Source organism: Triticum urartu, chromosome 2A (genome assembly GCF_056163025.1).
Source record: "Triticum urartu cultivar PI428250 chromosome 2A, HENAU_Tu73, whole genome shotgun sequence".
Lineage (NCBI taxonomy): Eukaryota > Viridiplantae > Streptophyta > Magnoliopsida > Poales > Poaceae > Triticum > Triticum urartu.
In genome coordinates this window covers 93,070,088-93,092,219 of record NC_141874.1, presented here as the reverse complement: position 1 = coordinate 93,092,219, position 22,132 = coordinate 93,070,088, and the positions used below count along the sequence as shown (strand labels likewise).

General features: G+C 48.5%; 2 protein-coding genes across 13 annotated transcripts; both read left to right on the top strand.

Annotated features, from left to right (window-relative positions):
• Nucleotides 1-538: 538 nt before the first annotated feature.
• On the top strand, nucleotides 539-6,649 carry LOC125532209 (uncharacterized). Of its 12 annotated transcripts, none has more exons than XR_015615801.1 (7): nucleotides 544-959; nucleotides 1,137-1,282; nucleotides 2,245-2,296; nucleotides 2,952-5,386; nucleotides 5,462-5,764; nucleotides 5,835-5,941; nucleotides 6,010-6,327. XR_015615801.1 is itself a non-coding variant. In XM_087543277.1 (6 exons), the coding sequence occupies exons 3-6, from the start codon at nucleotides 3,861-3,863 to the stop codon at nucleotides 6,388-6,390; spliced, it is 2,019 nt and encodes a 672-aa protein (XP_087399403.1). In that variant the 5' UTR covers nucleotides 539-959; nucleotides 1,137-2,296; nucleotides 2,952-3,860; the 3' UTR covers nucleotides 6,391-6,649. The 12 variants fall into 12 exon arrangements, 2 of the variants coding, with proteins under 2 accessions (XP_087399403.1, XP_087399402.1); XR_015615795.1 differs by having other exon boundaries at nucleotides 1,376-2,296; XR_015615803.1 differs by having other exon boundaries at nucleotides 1,137-2,296; nucleotides 2,952-4,674; nucleotides 5,074-5,386.
• Nucleotides 6,650-8,785: 2,136 nt separating this feature from the next.
• LOC125535931 (uncharacterized) lies at nucleotides 8,786-21,856 on the top strand. The gene is made up of 12 exons (XM_048698999.2): nucleotides 8,786-9,193; nucleotides 10,523-10,617; nucleotides 10,764-11,008; nucleotides 11,101-11,319; nucleotides 11,404-11,496; nucleotides 11,590-11,691; nucleotides 11,778-12,356; nucleotides 20,145-20,225; nucleotides 20,881-20,943; nucleotides 21,085-21,330; nucleotides 21,417-21,462; nucleotides 21,560-21,856. Exons 7-12 carry the CDS (start codon nucleotides 12,144-12,146, stop codon nucleotides 21,565-21,567), a joined length of 657 nt encoding a protein of 218 aa, XP_048554956.1. The 5' UTR covers nucleotides 8,786-9,193; nucleotides 10,523-10,617; nucleotides 10,764-11,008; nucleotides 11,101-11,319; nucleotides 11,404-11,496; nucleotides 11,590-11,691; nucleotides 11,778-12,143; the 3' UTR covers nucleotides 21,568-21,856.
• The last annotated feature ends 276 nt before the right edge of the window (nucleotides 21,857-22,132 follow it).

The following is a 22,132-nucleotide window of genomic DNA, read 5'->3' as shown; positions in this document are numbered from 1 at the left end:
CGCTCTCTGGTAAGAAATGAAAATTATTCTCGTGAGCTCATACTTTTTGTTTTTTACAGCAAGATCAAATAACAATCACCCAAGAAGGTCCTAAAGGCTTTACTTGGCACGAACACTAATTAAAATATAAACCACATCTAAACAGATGCTAGATGAATTATTTATTACTAAACAGGAACAAAAATAAAATTTGGTTGCCTCCCAACAAGCGCTGTCGTTTAACGCCCCTAGCACTACAACAAAACATGTCAGTAGGCACGTTTTTTCTAAGACGCTTTTATATTCGTCCCTATACTGAAAGCATCTAGTATGTAGGTACGCTTTTTGAGATGATGTAAATACCGTCACAAATTTTAATTTTAGGGTATATATCATTTATTATTTTTTACATGTGTAAATAAGTACAGACGATTTTTGAGACGTTTTAGGATACATGAAAGAGTTTAACAAATAAATAATAAAACCAAAGTATTTTTTACAGAAAAAGGAAATTACGGGGCCCATCTATTCAGTAAAACGAGCCCACGTATCGAACTCAGCGCGCGCTCTCCTTCACCTTATCCGCCACCACGTCCTGAACCGCCCATCTATGCCGCCGCCGCCGACGGGTTGGCTCCTCCTCCACCCATGCGCCCCCTCCCAATCTCCATAGCCTCCAACGACCAACTCCATCTCCTGCCTCCTGCAACTAGTCCTGCCAGTGCGCCGCGTCCGCCGCCGGTGAATGCCCTCCGCAAGGACTGCCCCTAGCCCCTCTGCCCCGGCGCTCCTCGGTCGTCCCCGGCCCTTTGCCTGGTCGCTAGGGACGTGCTGCTCCACGCCTCCTCCTGCTGGGAGCCGCCGCCTGCCGTGCCGGCTCTGGCGCTTTGCTCCGGCCAATCCCGGGCTGCTCGCCTGCTCGGCCGGACTTTGCCGCCCAGGACTTGCTGTCAACAAATAGCAAGCAGGCTGGGACAGGGGTATTTTCTGAGAAAGCTCTCTCTTCTGTTCTTCCTATCAGTGTATGATGAAAATGAAATTAAATTTGAACTCAAAAATTGTGTATCAGCATATATGCAGGGGACTGTGTATATGTATAACATATTGTTGATTTGGAAGGGAATGCATTTTAATATCAATTTCATTTCATTTTGTAGAAAAAGAAGAGGAAGATATATTTCATTGCAAGTTTCAACACCCAGTGTTTCAGTTGGACTGAATCAACTCCACAAATTGGAACAACCATAGATTGGACCACCGCCTTTGGCTTCAAACAACCCGCCTTCAATCTCAACTCGAGAAAGTACCTCTTTTGTATCCCATACTCTTTTTTTGAAGTTTTTGGTATGTTTTTATCTATTTTGTTGTATCATTAAGAATTGAGTTTAAATTCTAGAGAGACATACAATTTGTCCAAAAGTATCAAGCATTGGATGTAAAGTGGACAACCTATTCGGTACTGAAACCATATATGTAGCATGTATGAAGCTGAATCATGCTTACAACACTGAAGAGCACAGTAACTTCCATAATGCAAGTAAGTAGCTGCAATCTTCCAGGATTTTTTATAAATAAATCAGCAACATGCCACTCACCTAAGTTGACTTTTCAGCATATCCTACCATGCGCCAATGAGGCAAGTGGTAGTGTATCCTAAAAATCCCCTTTTCCTGAAGGTGTAAACACATGCAGCAACTGATCGTGTGCATTGGAATGCACTGTTTGATAATTACTCTCTTAGGCCCTGCTTGCTAACTTTGTAAAAATATGCGACCGGCTACCCTTCAACAACTGCAAGTCACTTGGGGACTATTTGGTTTCCAGCCAAATGTTGCCAGACCTATGGTTAGGCACACATAATTTCTGAGGTGAGTGAGTGTTCAGTTGGCTGACACAGTTGTGGCTTGCGACTTTACTAGTCACATGATTAAGGAGTATATTTTGGCCACACTTTTGTGGCAAGCCACACTCTGTCCCGAGGGGTAACAATTACTACTTTTGGCTTAGTTGTGGCAAAGTAAGCTTTTAACCAAACTAGGGTGTTCAATTGGTCTTAAGTTTCAATACAGTATTGTAGATCATCACATATGTTCTCTGTTTCTTGTTCAATGATGTCTTATTTGACTCGTTAATCAGTCCAACTTAATATCCTTTTTCCTGTTATCCTTAGAACAAATAGATATGACGTGTATGCAGTGCAGCCCACTAATTATTTAGATTGCATTGCAAACACCCTTTTATACATGCTTTTCATTTTTCATTCAGGTGGCTGCACATATCCTCCAGGTTTCTGTAATTGGGACGGAGTGTATTTCCAGTATGGTGATAACTGTATATATAATAATACTGACTGTGATCATTGGCCTTTTTTTACCTTCTGTTGTAGCTTGATTTTTGTATATGGTGCTTACCTGAGATGCACAAGATCATCAATAACATGATGATATAAAGCAGGGAAATTAACACAGTTGTTTTTTAAAGCACCCTATTATATGGTTTTTATGCTCAGTTTGGATACTTAGATAGTCCAACAATCTTAGTAGTTTTGCAGAAGGAAAGAAGTCCCTACAGCGATTAGAAAGAGTGAATATTTCTAGATAATTGAAGGCCCTGCATATATAATATCAATCATGTGTCCTGTTTTATATTTTTGTTTGTTCATGTGGTGTGTGTTTCCTTTCGATGTAGCCAGAGTTGGGATTATGGGGAGAAAGATGGCAGCATATGTGCAATTGTATTGAACTGAGTGGCGTCTTTGCATACTAGTTAAACCTACAATGGCACATATCTTTTGATGTTTTTCAATTCAAGGTTGATGAAATATTTTAGGATCCAATCATTGAATTAAAATATCTATGTATTCCATGCTTTTCTTGCAAAAAGATTTAAATCAGCTCTCATCTCTTAAATAACACATGTAAAGTTATACACTGACATATTTTTTTTTGTTTCATTACTTCGGCATATCAAAGGGCAATGGATCGAGGTTGGATGAGTCAACCAAGAGCTAGTGCTGCTTACAAAGATGGTGTCGAGCAATTTCTGTCTTTTGCATTCCATGATGTTCCGGCTGGTGATAGAATTCGCTGTCCTTGTGTAAATTGCCGAAATAAAGCTATGCAGAGTTATGATGGAGTGAAAACTCACTTGAGATGTGATGGTATTCTTCAAGGTTACACTAAGTGGGTTTGCCATGGAGAGGATTACAGTGAACCATCATTTGCATTTGCTCATGTATCAGATAACAGTGGCAATCTATCTATTCCTGGCATCCCAAGGAATGTTGTTGGAGAAGGCAACCATGGAAGGATGGATGACATGCCAGGACTCTTAAGTGCTGTCTTTTCTATGGCTAACAGTTGTGAATCTTTATCAAGCACATCTGATGGTGAATTAGATGGCGTTGAATTTGAGAATATGGTACCTAATTCAGTTGAGGATGAGAATGCAGATACTCAAACAAGGAAGAAACCTAATACATATGCAAGCTTCTTAGAGGATGCAAACACGGAGTTATACCCTGGATGTAAAGCATTTTCTAAGTTGTCATTTCTCATCACCTTGTATCACATGAAATGCTTACATGGATGGTCACAAGAATCATTTGCAACGCTACTTGGTGTTTTGTCTGATGCACTTCCACAGGCACAACTACCAAAGAAGTACTATGAGGTACAAAAAATCATCCGTGGCTTAGGCCTTGACTACGAGAAAATTCATGCATGCCCCAATGATTGCATGCTTTTCCGAGGTGAACGAGCTGATCAAGAGTCTTGCCATGTGTGTCTAAGCAGAAGAAGAAACCAGCCAAGGTGTTGCGTTACTTTCCTTTGATACTGAGTATTCAAAGGATCTTTGCAACAAGAAAAACATCAGATGACATGCGTTGGCATGATGAGGGTCGTACTAAATATGGAAAGATACGGGATCCAGCTGATGGCGAGTGTTGGAAAGATCTTGATGCTAGATACCCCGGTTTTGCTGCTGATCCTCGTAATCCGCGCCTTGGCATTTCGAGTGATGGATTTAACCCTTTTAGGAGTATGAGTTCAAAACATAGTACTTGGCCAGTGATGCTTATCCCGTACAACCTACCGCCTTGGATTTGCATGAAAGAAACATCTCTAATTTTATCGATGATCATTCCTGGACCAGCTTCCCCTGGGAATGACATTGATATATATTTGCAGCCACTGATTGATGAGCTCTTACAGTTATGGGATGGTGTAGACACATTCGACGCTTCCTCGCAGGAGATATTTCCACTCAAGGCTGCACTGTTATGGACTTTAAATGATTTTCCAGCATTAGCTTACCTGTACGGTTGGAGCACAAGTGGTAAATATGGGTTTCCATCATGTGGTCCTTGTACAAGATCATTTCGCCTGAATAAGAGTATGAAACTTTGTTATATGGGTCACCGTCGCTGGTTACCACAGGGTCATGTATTTCGAAACCGAAGAAGGCAGGAATTTGATGGCACTAAAGAGATAGAATTGGCACCGACAACTATGAGTGGTAGTTCAGCTTTGAAAAGGTTGCAAGGCAGAGTGTTTGTGTTAGGCAAAAAAGGCAATGTAGCAAAGAAAGCAAAGGGCGGAAAGAAGGTCAAAAACAGTGAAAAAGAAAATGAAATGAATCAAGAACCGAAGCGTAAAAGGAAGGCAGGCAACAAGAAGTCAATTAAGAACCAAGGTAAGCCTGAGAAGAAGCCTGAGGATTGGTTAAAAAAATCAATATTTTTCAACTTGCCATATTGGGAACTTAACAAGTTAAGGCACAATCTTGATGTAATGCACATAGAAAAGAATGTGTTTGATAATTTAATTGGAACGTTGTTGGATATTGATTCTAAAACAAAGGATGGCCTTAATGCACGGCTTGATTTGGCAGAAATTGGTGAAAATGGAATTCGACATAATCTTCATCCTGTTGTAGATGATAATGGAAAAATAGTATTGCCTGATGCACCATTTACTATGTCTAGAAAACAGCAAGAAATACTTTGTTCAGTGATGCACAATATTAGGACCTCCGATGGATATGCATCAAATTTTTCTAGGCATGTCAACATGAAAGATTGTACAATCTCAGGTCTCAAAAGTCATGATTGTCATGTTATTCTGGAAGATATTCTTCCTCTAGCACTTCGATCCTGTTACCCACACAAAGAGGTCATGGAAATAGTTATCGGGCTGTCTAATTTCTTCAAGAAACTATGCTCGAAAGTGTTAGATGTCTCTGAGCTTGACGAACTTCAAGAGAGTATTGTGATGACACTTTGCAATATGGAGAGAATTTTTCTTCCATCATTCTTTACTATCATGGTGCATCTAATGGTGCACTTGGTTGAAGAAGTTAAACTTGGTGGTCCAGTGCACTATCGGTGGATGTACCCCCTAGAGAGGTATGGCACTTTAACTTCGATTTTATTTAATCTTCAATAGTTTTGAGAAGTAACATCTTGCTTAATTAAATTTAGATCATTTGTTCGGCTGAAAGCACTTGTGCGCAATAGAGCATTTCCTGAAGGTTCAATTGCTGAAGGGTATCTTGCCCAAGAATGCTTGACCTTTTGTTCAAGATTTCTAGAAGGAACTACACATTTTACAAGACCATCAAGAAACCCCAATCCTTCAGACAAGATAAAAGATTTGTACATGTTCCATAGTGCTGGTGAGCCAATTGGAAAGGCTGTCCCAGTTGGGCAGTTTAATAGCCGGCTTCTTATTCAAGCGCACCGATATGTCTTGCGACATTGTGATGAGCTTGCAGATTTCCGCAAGTATGTATCACTTCTATCTTTAATTAATTTGTTTAGAGTTTGCCAAGTTCATATAATTTAATTGTTACAGTGAATTTGTGGCCGAAGAGAATAGCAAACGATGTGACAGCTAATTTGACAGAAGCTGATACCACTAAGTTAATTAATGAACACTTTGCTGACTGGTTGGAACAAAAGGTACATTTTACCGTATTCATGTACTCTGAATTATATAGGCACCTGAATTTAACTAATTGAACATACAGGTTTTACAAAGCGATGGATCAACTATTACAGAAAAGGTAAGAGCTTTGGCTGCAAAACCCAACAGATATGGGGTGCGCTACAGTGGCTATGTCATCAACGGCTTTAGGTTCCACACGATGAGTCATGAGTCAGTGCATGTCACACAAAATAGTGGTGTAGTGAACATTGCAGAAAATGGTGTTAGATATTATGGCAGATTAAGTGACATCTTTGAATTGTCATACAATGATTACAAGGTGGTGTTCTTTAATTGTGATTGGTACGATGTCTACCACAAAGTTGGCATTCAAACGGATGAGTTTGGGTTCACTCTTGTGGAAGTCAGGCCTCGTGATCTTTTTGACATGGGTGTTGACGAATCATCGGATGAAACAGATTAGAGCATTGTGCTTTTGGTTCAGGCTGAAGTATGGTGGAAGCTCTTTGCTGGTGTGGTTCTTTGCATGCAACTACAATTTTAGTTATGGTTTTGGTAGCGGTTTACAAGCACAAAGTCAGAATGCTTTATTATAGTTTGTGGTTGTATTTTTTTTCGTACTAATTCAGGGCACAGCCCAAGTGTACTTGGTTGTGAATTTTAAGTTGATTCTGTAGAATTTCTGTTCCGGAAATTAAGTATCACATTTGGTTTATTGATTATTCCCACATGTTGCAGTTATCTCGTATTGTTATATTACATGGCCGAGAAATGTTGAATATACAATTGTGAATTCTTCTTTTTAAGATCATGCCTTAGACACTCGTCTTTTTCAATGTAAGAAACTAGGTTTTATCAGACTGATGTTCTTTTGTCTGGCCATTGTAAAATGTGTTGCCACAATGTCACAAGTGCATTTTTCTAAGGCTGTTGACTATCAGAACTTGGAAGTGGCAAACTGGCAATGCAGTTAGATAGAAACATTCTGCGATATCCATGGACCGAGTCATTTTTATCGGATTGTAGGTTTCTTTTACCTTGCTGGGATCCAAATGGTGGGTCCAACATTACCAAATTTGGCAGCATTTTGCTACCATTTCAGTACCAACTGCCAAATTTAGAACCGAAAATAAAGTGTCCAGAGTTTGATGAAATTTTGACACAAGGACAACCATATAATGGCTACTATTCTATCAAATTTTCATCAAATTTAGAGTCACTGTTTGAGAAAATCATCCATTCTTCATTTTCAGCCAAAATTTGGCCTAAAACTTGAACCGAAAAACAAAGTGTCCAGAAAATAATGAAATTTTTACACAACGACAACCATATGATTATTATTGTGGGAAATTTTCAATGGTTTTGGCTGAACAGAATAAAAAATAAAATTGAAAAACCAATTCACCGCCTATTGGCAAAAAATTTGAAACCAAATAAGTATCCATATTGGATTATGAAATTTTGACACAAGGACAACCATGCTCCGCCTCCTGCTGCGGCGCCTGGCGGCTGTCTCAGCGGTCGTAACAAAGCGGTCGAGCGGCCACGCGGCAGCAAGGTCCAAATCGTTGGGGACCCATCCTGGAGGCACGTCGCTCTTGACGAACGCAAAGCGGGGAGCGGCATTGCGCTAGCCGTACCGCTCCTGTTGCCTCGCCGCGCGCTCCTCCTCAAATACGATGGCACTTGAGCCCGACGCACCGCCGTAACCACCTCCTCCGGGGTAGTGGAGGATGCACCACGCTCCTTCATGATCACGGGTGGAAGCTCCTCCTTTATCGGGCGGCGATTGCGGCGTGGCGGCGATGAGGGTCTGTCAATGCGGGCTCATCCTTCATGTGGCAGAGGCATTGGGGGGATGTTGACTCCCGTTTCACGCGGACGCACGCATCAGGGACGGTGGCTCCTCCTTCACGTGGGGCCTCCATGAGAAGATGGGTCCGCTCCTGCCAGACAAGGGACTTCCACCGCCTCTGCCTACCATCATGTAGAACGAGAACTTCACATCGCCGCTGGGCTCGGGGATGGTGACAGGGAGGAGGAGGGGACGGTGGTCAGGGAGGGGGAGTGCGGCTCTATGTATCACTTGCGCACGGCTTAAATAGCCACGACCAGGCCAGGCGAAGTGGCAGTCAACCTACTACAATGTGGCGCACGGACAGAGTTGGTTTCTCAGTACGCAGCGTCCGCATTGAAGCGGCTACGCCCGAGTGGTCATGTCCGTCAGTGCCGCCCTCTCATTCGGTCAAATCACATGCATCAATGCGAGCCGATGCATGCTCTGGGCCGACATGAATGCGGTGCGGCAAGCGGCATGGGCGTTCGTGGAAAGCGCATGAGAGGCAGGTGGGATTTTTGGGTCGGCCAGGGTAGTCAGAAAGCGGACGTGGCAGCGGTCCGGACGCCGCAACCCCCCCCCCCCCCCCTCCCCCCACACTTTGTTTGCGGTTTTTGGGAAGAAGTGTGTCCAGACCGCCGAGCGAACCCATACAACACCGTATTGGACGCCAAAAAACATCCGCACCATGCAGTCTAGACGTATGCGGACGGTTTGAGGGTCGGCATTGAAGATGCTCTTAGATGCAAAAATCCATTATACATTATAATACAATGGAATTATACTTTTTCTAGGAGAAAACATTTCACAATGTATGCTAATAACAGTAAAAATGGAGCACGTGACCTGGCCCATTTTTTGGTTGTTTGTGTACAACAAAAATAAATAGGCTTTTTTCGCTGATTTCATTTGGAGGAAATCATTTTCCCCTCAATTTTTTTGGAGGAAATCATTTTGGCATTTGGGGCAACTATTTCCATTTGCCGCCAGGAAATAGCGCGCCAGCGCTCTTATTTTTGGAAAAAAATATGCCCGTCAATCACTCCGCCACGCCGCCCTCTCCACTTCTCCTCGCCCACGCCGCCATCTCTCCAATTCTCCTCTTCTTCCACCTCCTAATCCATCCCAATCCATCTAATGGGATCCCTCCAATCCGTTCGCTGATGTGCATCGCCTCAATCACATGAACGGGGATCGATTGGCTTGGTGGGCGGACTGACGGGGACTCGGCGGGCGGGTGGTCGGGCGATTGGCCGTGGAGGTCGGGACAGAGACCGGCTGGTGTGTGCGTTGGGGCCAACGGTGGCGATTGGGCGGGAAGGTCACAGGAATCGTCTGCTACAACAAGCAAGTTCATCTCCAACCTACAGGTGGATTAAGCAGAGCAAGCACGAGTTCAGCCATCCTGCCTAGGGTAGCTGCGCCCCAGGTTCGTATTGGTCCTCACCATTGTGACGTGCTCTCTCAAGTCTTGGTGCAGAAATTACTGAGATTCATTGATCTTTAGATTGAGTTCTTGTGGCTTAATCAGTGTGGAGGTTTGCTGTCCGGTTGTGCAACCCGCAGGAGCTCTGCTCCATGGTAGGAGCAGAGTAACTAGTAACACCCATTAAGCCACATCACACATAGGTACTAGTAGCACAAATATCCAAAAACTATGTTGGCAGAACCATTTGGGAAGAGTCCCATCCCAATTGTTTTTTTGTAAACTGTTTGGGTAAGCACTTGTTTTTGTAGTTCTGTAGTCTGTACTAGTGAAACCACTTAACTGCTGATTGTTCTTTCAGATTGTTCATGTGTTGCTTTGCATTAACTTAACTTTTAGGCAGAATTAGATCTCATTGCATGCTTGATATTGGTGAAGTATCTAGTGGAAATAGGTAGTCAGTGAAATTCTGAAAATTCCTACGTGGACCCTCAGATCTGTAATGAACGCCACCGATTAAAGGTGGGATCCTTAACCATCCACTTAAGCGGAATTAGCAGATAACCCTCTATTCTCTAAGTGATTAGACAAAATCATCTTGGAATTCCCCAACTCCGACCTAAGTCTCCCCCGTCCCATGGCCTGCTGCCACAGGGAACCCCGAGACTTCCTGCAGCGACGAAGCCCAAGGCGAGGCGGCCAGAACCTCTGTTATCTGAAGAATTGTACCTCAATTATCTAGTTGTCTGAAGAAACGTTCAGCACAACCTCTGTTCTCTGAAGAATTGTACAAATGTTGAAGCTTTTGCACTGAGATTTATTGTTCTGTTAGTGCTACAGCTATTCAACTCCCCTGTAGTTTTTGATGCTGATGAATATACTGGAAAACCTAAAGCATCTCGCTGCAGATTCTGTCATGACCTCAAGAGACATCAATGTACTATGTAGCCGCTTTCCTAACTGCATCTTCCATCTCGCTGGTACAGGAAGTAACATAGTGCACTGATTTAGCTGTGCTAACTCGGTCATCAGGGCTTTGTAATGTTTTGCTGAGGCTTGACCCTTTGTTTAGTTCTAATCTTGCTTGTAAAGATTGTATACTGAGCTCATGTTTTGCAAACTGAAAATCTGAAGCATCTCGTTGTAGATTGTGTCATGAGCTCAAGAGACATCAAGGTGATGTGTAGCCATTTGCCTAACTGAATGTTCCAGCTCTCTGTAACAGTGTACGAGTTAGCTATGCTAGCTGAAGACTTAAGGCATTTTCTCTCTGTACATGCCATGCCGCACTGAACTTTTGGTTGAGGTCTGTAGTTTTTGTTAATTTGGCAGATTAACGATGGCGAGGATACCAAGATGACTTCGGGACTTGAACCTTACAATGCATGATGCAGAACATCTGCAGCTTGCTGAAGAAAATCTACAAGGTCCTCAGAGATTGATAATATAGCACCAGCAAGATGTCATGAATCCACTAGCCAAATCAAGATAATTTGTAACCATGACTAATCTTCTTTGGAATGAGGTTTTTATTATACTGGTTTCTGACATGTTGGGATATTCATGCTTGCAGGGCCAAATGGAGAGACGCGGCAGATTGTAGGGAAATTTCGGCTGAAGAATTTATCCTAGGTAGATGGAGGAAAGATAATTGTGGAGACTAACAAAAAAGGTGTTCCGAATGAAAGGTCTGGTTCCATTCTTAGTAGCTATCTTAGCGACGTTGTAGAGAACTCCACATTTGCACCACTGAGCATTCCAACATGGGACAATGAATTATTTGCCCAGAGAAAGAACAACATGATCAACGATGTAGAGGTACATCATCACATACATCTTTTTTTGATGTATCATCACATACATCTTTATTTTCATTTCACATGTAAACAATTAAATTTACTTTGTTGAAGGAGAAATTTGTCTATCCATCTGAGACAAAGCTGATTACACGAGACTGGGTCCTAATGACTGTTTGCAAAAGATGGAGAGCCTACAAATCTCGCTTGAAGAAAAAATATTTCAAACGAAAAGAGAGGTCTCTCCAGGAAATTATTAGTGATGTTCCAATAGGTGTTAATGAGCATCAATGGGAGACTCTAGTTGGAATGTGGTGCCAGGATTCACACATGGTTATTATCTCATCCTCTCATGCTCAAACTGAACTCCAACATTAGTTTGTTAACATTACGTGTCTGCATCTAATTTGTTTGCAGAAGTTATGCAAGAAAAACACAGAGTGTGCGAAGCAACAGAAGAATCCACACACAACCGGGAGAAAAAGCCATGTCAGGCTACAAAAAGAGATGGTGACAATGATACTTTTCATAGTCTTTATTACATGACAAACCAATTATCTTCAAAAATAACTATTAGTGGACCTAACATACTTTGCTGGATAGGAAATCAAAAGGAAAGGACCAATCCACAAGATTGACCTATGGGATGAAGCTCATAAGAAAAAAGATGGCAATTACACAAGCGACAATGTGAAGACAATAATGGTACATTCTACTTATTTTGTCTACAGTCCAACATACAATCTATTCCATAGTATAGTAATGAATTAATAATTATTCCTATTCAATAGGATGCAGCTAATGAGGAGTGAAAAAAAGGAAAATCGATCATAATGGTAGCCTTTCCATTGACGATTATACTGAAGCCTTTAAAGGTGCACTTGATAAAAGGGCAAAACTTCGAGGTTACTATGATGAAAAGTATTGGAGCGGAGTAAATGTTTCTCAGGGAATAACTTTTGTTGGGAAATCTGATCAAGAAAATCTTCAGTATGAAGTACGCATGGTGAAAGATAATGTAGAAGATGTCAAAGATGATGTAGAGGACGTCAAAGGTGATGTAAAGGAAGTCAAAGGTGATGTAGGGGATGTCAGAGGTCAGATGGCTATGATTGTTGCATTCCTTGCCAAAAAGTTTCCTAGAGAGATTTGTAGAAATGAAGTGGATTCTCGTACAGAAAATTATCAAGTTAGCATATCAAAAGCAGTTATATTTGCGCAAAGATGAAATTAATGAACACTGTTATGCTATTACAATAATTTTATTGCAGGTCACTCCACATGACAGAGATAACAATCTCCAATCTGAATCTTATAATGTTCTTGAACAATCAAATAATGATGTGCAGGAGCCACAAACTACCATGCAGGTAATGTAATGGACTTTTATGTACTATTTAATGCAGATCCATTCTAATGTCTTAGAACTATTGCTTTAATAGGAGTTGCAGTAAACCAAATCCAAAGAGGGTTGTGGCAATGCACATTTACCACATGAACATGTGATCACTAAGGTGTGTTACCGAAAAAGGCTTCCGCCCCGCTTTATAGATAAAGCCAAGCACCACGACAAGGTTCAACAACACACACACGCACACAAAGGTCAAGCACCACAAGAAGTCGAAAGGTTAATGCTGAGGGCACAGCTCAACAAGCCCTGAGAAACAAAAAAAAAAGAAAGGCGCGCACGCGGAGGGTGCGGCACAACATCTAGTCTGGCTCCGGGGGTGGTGGGGGGAGCGGTGGCGCCAAGCTGAAGGCCATCGAGCGGAGGTCGGCGATGAGGTTGTTGATGACGACCCGATCCTGGGGGCGGCTAAGCGGCCGCCAGAGCTGCAAATATCCACACATTTTAAAGATGGCGTCAGTAGCACGTCGAAGAGGGACCTTCTGAATGACAAGCTTATTGCGGACGGTCCAAAGCGTCCAGGCAAGGATCCCAACGCAGAGCCATCTGATATGGCGGTAGCGAGGGGGGGGGGGAGGCCTGGATTTCCGCAAGCAGGTCGGGGAAGTTGGTGTTACACCACTGGCCCCCAACCGTTTCGCGGAAGCAGGACCAAAGGAACTGAGCCGTAGAACACAAGAAGAAGATGTGGTTAGCATCCTCCATCGTGTCGCACAAGGGGCACTTCTCGTTCCCAGGTCCATTTCGCTTACGAACCTTCACACCAGTCGGGAGGCGACCACGAATCCATTGCCACATGAAGATCCGGATCTTCAGGGGCAGGCGAATATCCCAGATCAAACTAAATGGTTCGGGGGCCGTCGAGGGTGCAATGGCCGCGTAGAGGGATTTGGTGGAGAAGCAGCCGGAGGGCTCAAGTCACCAGGAGGTGACATCCGGGGAGTCAAGGCTGTCCATAGGGAGGAGGGCAATGTCCAGCATAAGAGCGTCCCAGGCAGCAACCTCTTGAGGTCCGAAGGGGCGGCGGAAGGCGAGGCGCCCTAGATCAATAAGGGCCGCCTCGACAGATATATGCGGGTCCACTGCAATAGAGAAGAGCACAGGGAAGCGCGCGACCAAGGGGGAGTCACCAAGCCATCGATCAAACCAGAACAGGGTCGATGATCCGGTACCGATCGCTATGGAAGTGCCAATACGGAGAACCGGGAGCAGCTGGACTACCGCCTGCCAGAACTGGGAGCCGCCCGAGCGCTGACAGAATGCAAGGGGCTGTCCACGGAGATACTTGTTCTGGATGATGGTGAGCCATAGGCCTCCATCCCCATTGGCAATGCGCCAGAGCCAACGAGTCAGGAGGGCTATGTTCATGCGGCGGGAGGACAGGATCCCGAGACCACCCTGGTCCTTGGGTTTGCAGATATCGGGCCAGCTAACCATATGGTACTTCTGCTTATCCCCCTCCCCAGCCCAGAAGAATCTAGACTGGTACTTGGCGATCTCCTGATGGAGGGTCTCATGTAGGCTATAGAAACTCATGAGGAACCACAGGAGGCTAGCAAGCGAGGAGTTAATAAGGATCACCCGGGCAGCCTTCGACAACCAACGGCCTTTCCAGGGTTCGACCCGATGTTGCATACGGGTCACCGTGGGGCGGAGGTCCGCCACGGTGAGGCGCGAGTCACTAATGGGGATCCCCAAGTAAGTCGTGGGGAAAGAACCCAACCGACAGTTAAGTCGGTCCGCTATGGACTGTGCTTCCTCGGGAGGTGCCCCGAGCACCATCACTTCGCTCTTATCGAAGTTAATGGTAAGGCCCGACATCTGTTGGAAGCACAGGAGGAGGAACTTTAGGTTAGCAATGTCATGGGCAGTGCCCTCCACCATTATTATGGTATCATCTGCGTATTGGAGGAGGGAGACCCCCCCCCCCTCTGACTAGGTGAGGGACGACACCGTGAATGTGGCCAACATCCTTGGCCTTATCAAGGATGGCTGCCAGGGCATCAACCACCATGTTGAACAGAAACGGTGAGAAAGGGTCGCCCTGGCGAACCCCACAGAGGGTGGGGAAGTAGGGCCCAATGTCCCCGTTGATGTTCACCGCGGTCCGTCCACAGGAGACAAGTTGCATAACCCTAGTCACCCACCGGTCGTCAAAGCCCTTGCGAAGCAAGACTTCCCGCAAGAAGGGCCAGTGGACCGTGTCATAGGCCTTGTGGAAGTCGAGCTTCAGAAACACCGCTCGATGATGACGTAGCCGAACCTCATGGAGGACTTCATGGAACACCAGAACCCCATCCAGAATAAATCGGCCTTGAATGAAGGCGGATTGGTTTGGGTGGGTAATTGTGTCCGCGAGCAGGGTCACCCTATTGGCGTACCCTTTGGCCAGAATCCGGAATATCACATTGATCACGGTGATTGGCCGAAATTGGCAGATGTCGGAGGCGCCCGGGACCTTGGGAATAAGAGTCACGATGCCATAGTTGAGGCGCCCAAGATCCATGGTGCCAGAGAAGAATTCCTCGAACAGAGCCATGACCTCCGGCTTGATGGTCGGCCAGAATGTCTTAAAAAACGTAACTGGCAGGCCATCCGGCCCCGGGGCCGAGGAGGGGTTCATCCCTTTGATAGCCGCGAGAACCTCCTCCTCAGCAAAAGGAGCCACTAAAGCAGCATTGACTGCATCAGAAACTAGGTGGGCCCCCGACCTCGAGACTAGCCCCACCCCGAGGGGTGGGGGTAAATAGGGCCTTGTAAAAGCCATCCACATGGGTGCGGCTGGCCGAGGGGTGAACGAGCGGGGTATCTCCATCCCAAAGGCAATGAATGGAGTTTCGGCGCCGGTGGCCGTTCGCCACCGCCTGGAAATAGGCGGTATTGGCATCACCCCGAAGTACCCATCGTTGGGTACCCCGCATACGCCAGTAGGCCTCTTCATCAACGTAGATGGATGAGAGCTGGTCTTCAAGGTCATAACGGACCATCCACTCATCTGGGGATATTCCAGACGTGTCAGCACGGGCATCCAGAGCTTGAATAGCCAGGAGGAGGGCCTTTTTTCGTTCTCTGAGATCCCGGCCCAGGTTAGCACCCCACCCTTTCATGAATTGACGGGCAAGCTTGGCACAGAAGTGCCACGAGTCAACAGCAGACATGGCGCGATGGGGGGAAGAGCGGGCCAATATCCAGCGGGCGGCGACCGCCTCCCGGAAGCCGGCCTGGTTGAGCCAGAAGAGCTCAAACCGGAAACGCGGTGGGGCGGGGGGGCGCTCGTCGGCCGTGGAGAGGAGGAGGGGAACATGGTCAGACCCGATCCGGGTAATCGCCCGGAGCGAGGCTAGGGGGCAGCATAATTCCCATTGCGGGGAAACTAGGACGCGATCCAACACGGATCGCGTCGGGTCAGCCTGACGGTTAGTCCAAGTGAACCGGGCACCCGTCCGGTCCAGCTCACGGAGACCTAGCTCCGCGATCCAGTCATTGAATAGCTGCATCCGGGGGAGGTTAATCCGGTCATTATTCTTCTCTTCCGGGGATCGGATGAGGTTAAAGTCTCCGCCCACAACTACTGGGAGGAGAGAGTTGGAGATCTTCAGATGAAGCTCCTCTAAAAAGGACGGGGAGCGGCTATGGTCAGCCGGACCATAGACAATCACGACCTGCCATTTGAAGTTGAGGGCCCGCTCAAAGATCTCCATACTCACGAAGAATTCCCCCCGATCCATGCCCCCAACCTCAAAGGTGGCATCCTTCACCCCTAGCAGGATGCCGCCAGAGTGGCCAGTGGTCCCACTAGAAGGGAGCCAATGCCAGGCGAAGAGGTGGGAGCTAAGAGCCTCGAGCTCCTGGAGGGAGAACTCAGTGCGCATGGTTTCCTGGATGGCAATGATGTCAATGTGTTCGTCTCGCATGTATTCGATGAGCTGGCGGGGGCGGCCATCATGGCTGAAGCCGCGGATGTTCCAGAAAAGGGCTCGCATCTAAACCCCCATGGGGGGCTGCTTGACCCCAAGACACGGGAGGCGCTTTACGCCCGAAGAGCGGCAGTGCGAGAGTGGGTGCGGCCACGAATCAAACCGTCGGCCACCGGAGGCCCCAGATCTGCGGAGGGTGCGGTCGAATCCACGGAGGGTCGGAGCAAGCACGCCCGAGTCTCAGCCAGCTTGCCGTCTAAGATCTCGCGAGCCCTAATGGCCGCGATCTGTTCTAAGGGGGGAGGTCGTAAAAACTATGGCAGAGTCATTAGCCACCTTGGCGAGGTGGCCAAGAGGGACGGCCTCAAGCGCGGAAAAGGAACAACTAGAAGAACTGGGAGGGACGGGATCCACACCTGACTCGAGGTTCCGGACCGCGGCCCGGAGCTCCGCACGCTCAGCGTCGGACGGCGCCGGGGAGTCCGCCGGACGGGACGCATCGAGGCGGGCGCTGCGGCGGGACGCCGTCACCGGCGTCGAGGTGGAGCGGGGCCTCTTGACGTACGCCACCGACGGAGGGGGGTGAGCGTCAGTCGGAGAGGCCACGATCACGGCCACCGTCGCAGCCGGGGAGGAGGGCGGAGCGAGGTGGGCGTCGGAGGCCACCGGCGAGGGGAGCGGGGCGGTGGTCTCCAGGGTGTCGCCAACCGCACCGCCCACGGGTGGGGGGGCCGAAGCAGGGGCACCGGCGGGGAGGTCCCCACCGCCACTCATGGGGACCGGGGAGGTCGAGCCAGGAGTGGCCGGGGGGTCCGGAGCAGACAGCGAGGAGAGCGGAGCGGAGGCGGCGGAAGGGGAGCGCGGCGACGAAGGCGGCATGACGAGAAGGCCCACACTGGAGATGTCACTGGCCGACTCGGATGGAGGCAAAGGAGGCGCGGCCGGCGTAGAGGCCAGGTGCAGAGCCACTGCGAGGTCAGTGGCCGACACCCTGGTACGTCCCGCCCCGGAGCCGCCACGGCCCGAAGGTGGGTTGGCGGGCTCGGGGGATGGGGAGCGAGAGTGCCCCGACAGGTCCTCGTCATCCTCAGGATCCTCGAGGCATGGGTGACGGAACCGGCGGCGGCGAGAGCCGTCGTCGTCAGCTGGGCCGCCCCCCAGGTGGCTATCATCGGAGAAGCGGGGGCGACCGATGTGGTTTGGAGGCTCGGGGCAGATCTTGAGGTTGTAGCCGTCGTCGTTGAAGAAGACCCGAATCGTGGCGTGGAGCTTGGAGGAGTCCAGGCATTTCACCTTGACCCGGACCTCCTCCTCCTTGCGGAGAGAGAGCTCGTCGACCACCACCACCTTGCCCAAAAGCTTGGACATGCCGCGAATGACGCGCTCAGACCGGGCCACATCCGGCAGGCCGGCGATGAGGATCCAGGCCGTGTCGAGGACCACCACGGCCTTGGGATCCCACTTCAGCTCAAAGATGTTCACCACAATCCCGTTGAGGGCCAAGGTGATGTTGTCGCTGCGGGTACAGAAGCCCATGCTCATAGCGTTGGGGAAGATCACCGTGAAGGAGTTAGCCGCCGAGGGGGTCACCTGCCAATCCCACTTGCATCTGCACAAGTGGTTGAGCTCGGCCTTAATGAGCTCGGGGGTGGCGACGGCCTCGCCAACGATAGTCACGAGAGCCAGGAGCGAGGGGGAGGGAGGGGGCAGCTCCGGAACCTCGATGTGGAAGAAGCCCATGTCCTCGATGCCGTGGCCGTACATCATAAGCTCCTCCGTCACCGGGCGGTCCGGGCAGAGAATCGCGGGGTGGCCGGCGTCCTTGCAGAGATAGCACATCGGCGGGTTGGGGCACGCCACCTGGAAGTGCCCGGACAGCCCGCAGTTGAAACACGACGGACCGTCTGAGGCGGAGGCGGAGCCCGGATGGGGGGCGGCCACGCCGGCAGCGGGCGTAGCAATCGGGGGGCGAGGAGGACCCTTCTTCTTCTTCTTCTTTGCGCCCTGGCGCCCCCGGTTCCCGTTCCCCCCATTGGTCGGCGGGAACGCAGCTTGGGCGCGGGGGGGCTGGTAGCGGTTGGAGGTCGGGTTGGCGGTGACGGAGGACAGGGGCTGCGGCCGGGGCGAAGGGGACCGGTCCCGACGGCGAGACGGGGAGGGAGACCGCCGCCGGGAGGATTGACGGGACCTCCCGGCCGGGGAACGGCCACGTTCTCGCGAATCAGCCCGGTGTGGCGAGCGGCGCGCCGGGGACCGGGAGCGGCGATCGTCGCGAGCAAGGGACCGGCGGCCAGAACGGGGCGGGGAGCGGCGGGTGGCACGAGCCGGAGAGCGGCGGGCGGGGCGGGAGTCAAGCTCCTGCCGGAGGTCCTCCTCCCGTCGAAGTGCATCCGGCGACGGGCGCGGAGGGGCCCGGCGATCATCAGCCCGGCGCTTGGGGCGGCCGGCCCCGTCATCCCACTCGCGGGTCATGGCCAGCGAGGTAGGAGGAGGGGGCGAGTGGGAACCAGCAAGGGCGACGGGGCTGGTGGTGGCGGCGGGCGGCACAGCGACGGGGGGAGAGGAGGGCGATGTGGGCTGGATTGGCTGGCGGGGGAACCCTAGAGGCGGCCAAATGGACCGCCTCGTCGGGCCGAGGCCCACCCGGGGGCGGGGTTGGGCCGCGAGGGGGGGGGAGGCCCAGAGGGCCCGGCCAGAGCGCGGCCTGCAATCTGTGGAGCCGGCGGCGGCCCAGGAGCGCTGGGCAAGCGGCCCACGGGGCGGCCCACCACAAGCGCGGCCCGGTAGGACCAGCCAGGGGAAACTAGTCGAGGGACGAGGGTTTCCCCCAGCGCCGCCGCGGAGGAGGGCGCCGACCGGGCATGGCGGGGGCGGCGGGGCCAGGCCGGAGAGGGCAGGATGTCGGGATGAGGGAGAACGGGAGCGCCGAAGGCCGCGATGAATGGGCGGAATGGAGACCGCCTGTAGACCACCGACGAGAGCGCCATCGAGGACGTCGCCGGGGCTTCGGCCGGAGCAGGGGAGAGAGCAGCGGAGGGCGGCGAGGGACCGGATGATCTCCAGGACGTGCGCGCGACGCCGCGGTCAGCCCGGCCGGCGACGCCCCACCCGCCATGTCGACGACCCCGAGGGCGCGCACCTGAGCCCAAGGTCGCGCCTTTCGCCAAGGCCGCTCGAGCCGAGCCCTCCGGCAGGCGTCGGCGCCGGCCGTCCCCGCGGGCAGCCGGACTCCCACCCCTGGGAGTCGAGCCACCGGCAGGAACAACCCGAGCAGCCCGAGCCGGAGCCTTGGGGGGAACACGGTCGCGGCAGACAACCGGACGCCCTGCGGCGATGTCGTCGGCCTCGGCGAGATCGGCCCAGACCAGGCGCGGCGAGGCGGCGGGAGGGGGGGGAGGGGGGAGGGAGGCGGTGGGGAAGCCGGGGAGGGCGTCGGCGGGCGGACGGGACCCGAGGGCGGGGAAGGGGGGCGAGCCAGCGGCGGCGCCGGCGGGTCGCCCAGCGAGTCGCCCGCGCTCGGGAAGGCCATCACTCCAGTAAGACTTATATTTAGGAACGGCCTCTCGGTCACTAAGGTGTGTTAACTAACTTGTACTCAATTATCAATTATCTACTGTCAGTAATTTTGGGATTGGTTGAACCCTTTTAGTAGTTAAATATTGGAAAGCTATCTTATCATCAAGTTAAAACTTTGTGAAATATTAACCTTTTGGTTTGCAACTGTAACCTGTTTGGGTTAGTACATACCTTCCTAGTAATCTTAACCTACGTGCAAGGACTTATCTAGATTTTTATCAATGATGACGATGACATCTTTTCGTATTAAATTGCAGAATGTCCATGCTGAAAATAATCTTGCAGTGCAGCAAGGTGGCCCTGAACCAAGTTTACGACTTCACCAAGTCACTAACCAGGTAAACATATGCTACATATCTAAATGACAATGATTGTACAAGAGGTTGTCTAATTTTGTATGTAAGTGCAAGGTAAATGACATTATTATGAAACACCAATCCCATTTTGACAAGGTCGTTTCAAAAAATGTCGTAACACCGCTAGCAGATCATAAGTCAGATTCAACCAAGTATTAAAAAATTGTATTGCATACAATAGCAACATGATTTGGCCCGATGGGACCAAAAGTTAGTCACACACATATCATTGCTGCTCCAAGAGATATCGTATTCAAAGAAACTAATTAATCAATTTTGAATTGATACATGAGTACTAATAAAACACCAAACTTGCATACATGGTATTTTTGGTGGAAACATTGCATAGATGTTGAGGAACACCCTGGCCCTTGAATATTAGGTTAATTCTGTTTTTAGTGTACAAATTTACATGACTTGAACTTCATTTGTTTGCTTGCTGCATTCTTGCAAAGTTTTCACAATAAATAATTTTGTAATAAGACTTTAATCTAATTTGAAAGCAAAGTGTGCAACCGAAAGTGCGTGTGGAATAAGGCTCCTTACTAACTTCATATAATGGAACTCTTCAAAACTATCATTCTTGATTATAGTTGACCACGTGTCTCCCTTCACGCGTATTCCTATTTAATTGCAGAATGATCATGCTCAAAATAGCAATGCAACCAAGCCACATGGTCATCACCAAGTCACAAAGCAGGTACATATAGGCTAGATATCCAGATGACAATGATTATATAATGGATAGTTGGTCTAATTATTTGTGAAATTGTTCTTATTTGTGTAAAATGAAATCTTCCCAGGTTCATCAATAACAAATGTTTCATTTCTTGAAAAATAGGATAAAGTTGAAGTCGTGTTGTATTCGATGAACTTGAGAAACAAAGACAAACTTGTGGCCAAAGGAACTTTAGAGAGTAAAGAGAAAACATATGTGGTTGGAGGAAACATGCTTGGAGTGCAATACGTTGCAGTTCGTGTTCGCGGTTGTACATATCTAGGATATGAGAAACTAGTTAGACCATATGAAAAATTCCAAACAGTAAGGGATGCTATGGGTTCTGTTATTGCTTGGCCTCGCTCACATGTAAGTATGTTCCCATTCAAGCAATGTGTATGCTCCAATCTGCACATGTGTGATATGTTATTTATCAGGAATCTTCCTTTTTTGAGGTAAAAATAGTTAAGCCAACCCCTCCAGCACAACCACAGAGCATTGGTATGATACATTTCTTACAATTTCATCAAAGAATCTCTTATCTTGCACTTCTCTATAAACATGTGTTCATGTAAATGTTGTTATTTCTCCCTTTCAGGGCGGTGAGGATTTGAAAAGTGAGTGCATTAAAGGAGCTAGGATTGGCTGGGGAGCACTTGAAAAGGGAGTGCACTGGAGGAGTCGGGAGTAGTTGATGAATCTATCTTTAAATGAACAAATATTCTAGATTATGTATAGAATTTAGCTTCATAGACAAAAATAGTTCCAGTCTATAGGATCTTTTCTTATTTATTTGCATCATCGCATGTTTCATATGAATGTTACATATTATTCAGCTGTGAACTCCAAGTACTTTCAGTGGAGACATTGTTCTTGCTAATTAATGCATTGGATGTTGTTACTGATATTGTCTTCGTATCACAATATTATTTGACCAATCTGCATGTGCAACCATGACATTAAGAATAATTGTATTTGAAACGATGAAACAAATTCGAAATTAATCAAATAATATTTTTTGCGGGTAATCAAGTAATATTTGAAGTAAAATATTCCATTTGTATAAATATTCTTATGTATACTTAGAGACGACTATAAGAGGCAAATGAAACGTGTCTATGAGTAGAGACGTAATATGAGCATGCCTAACATAACGTCTCTACATGTACAC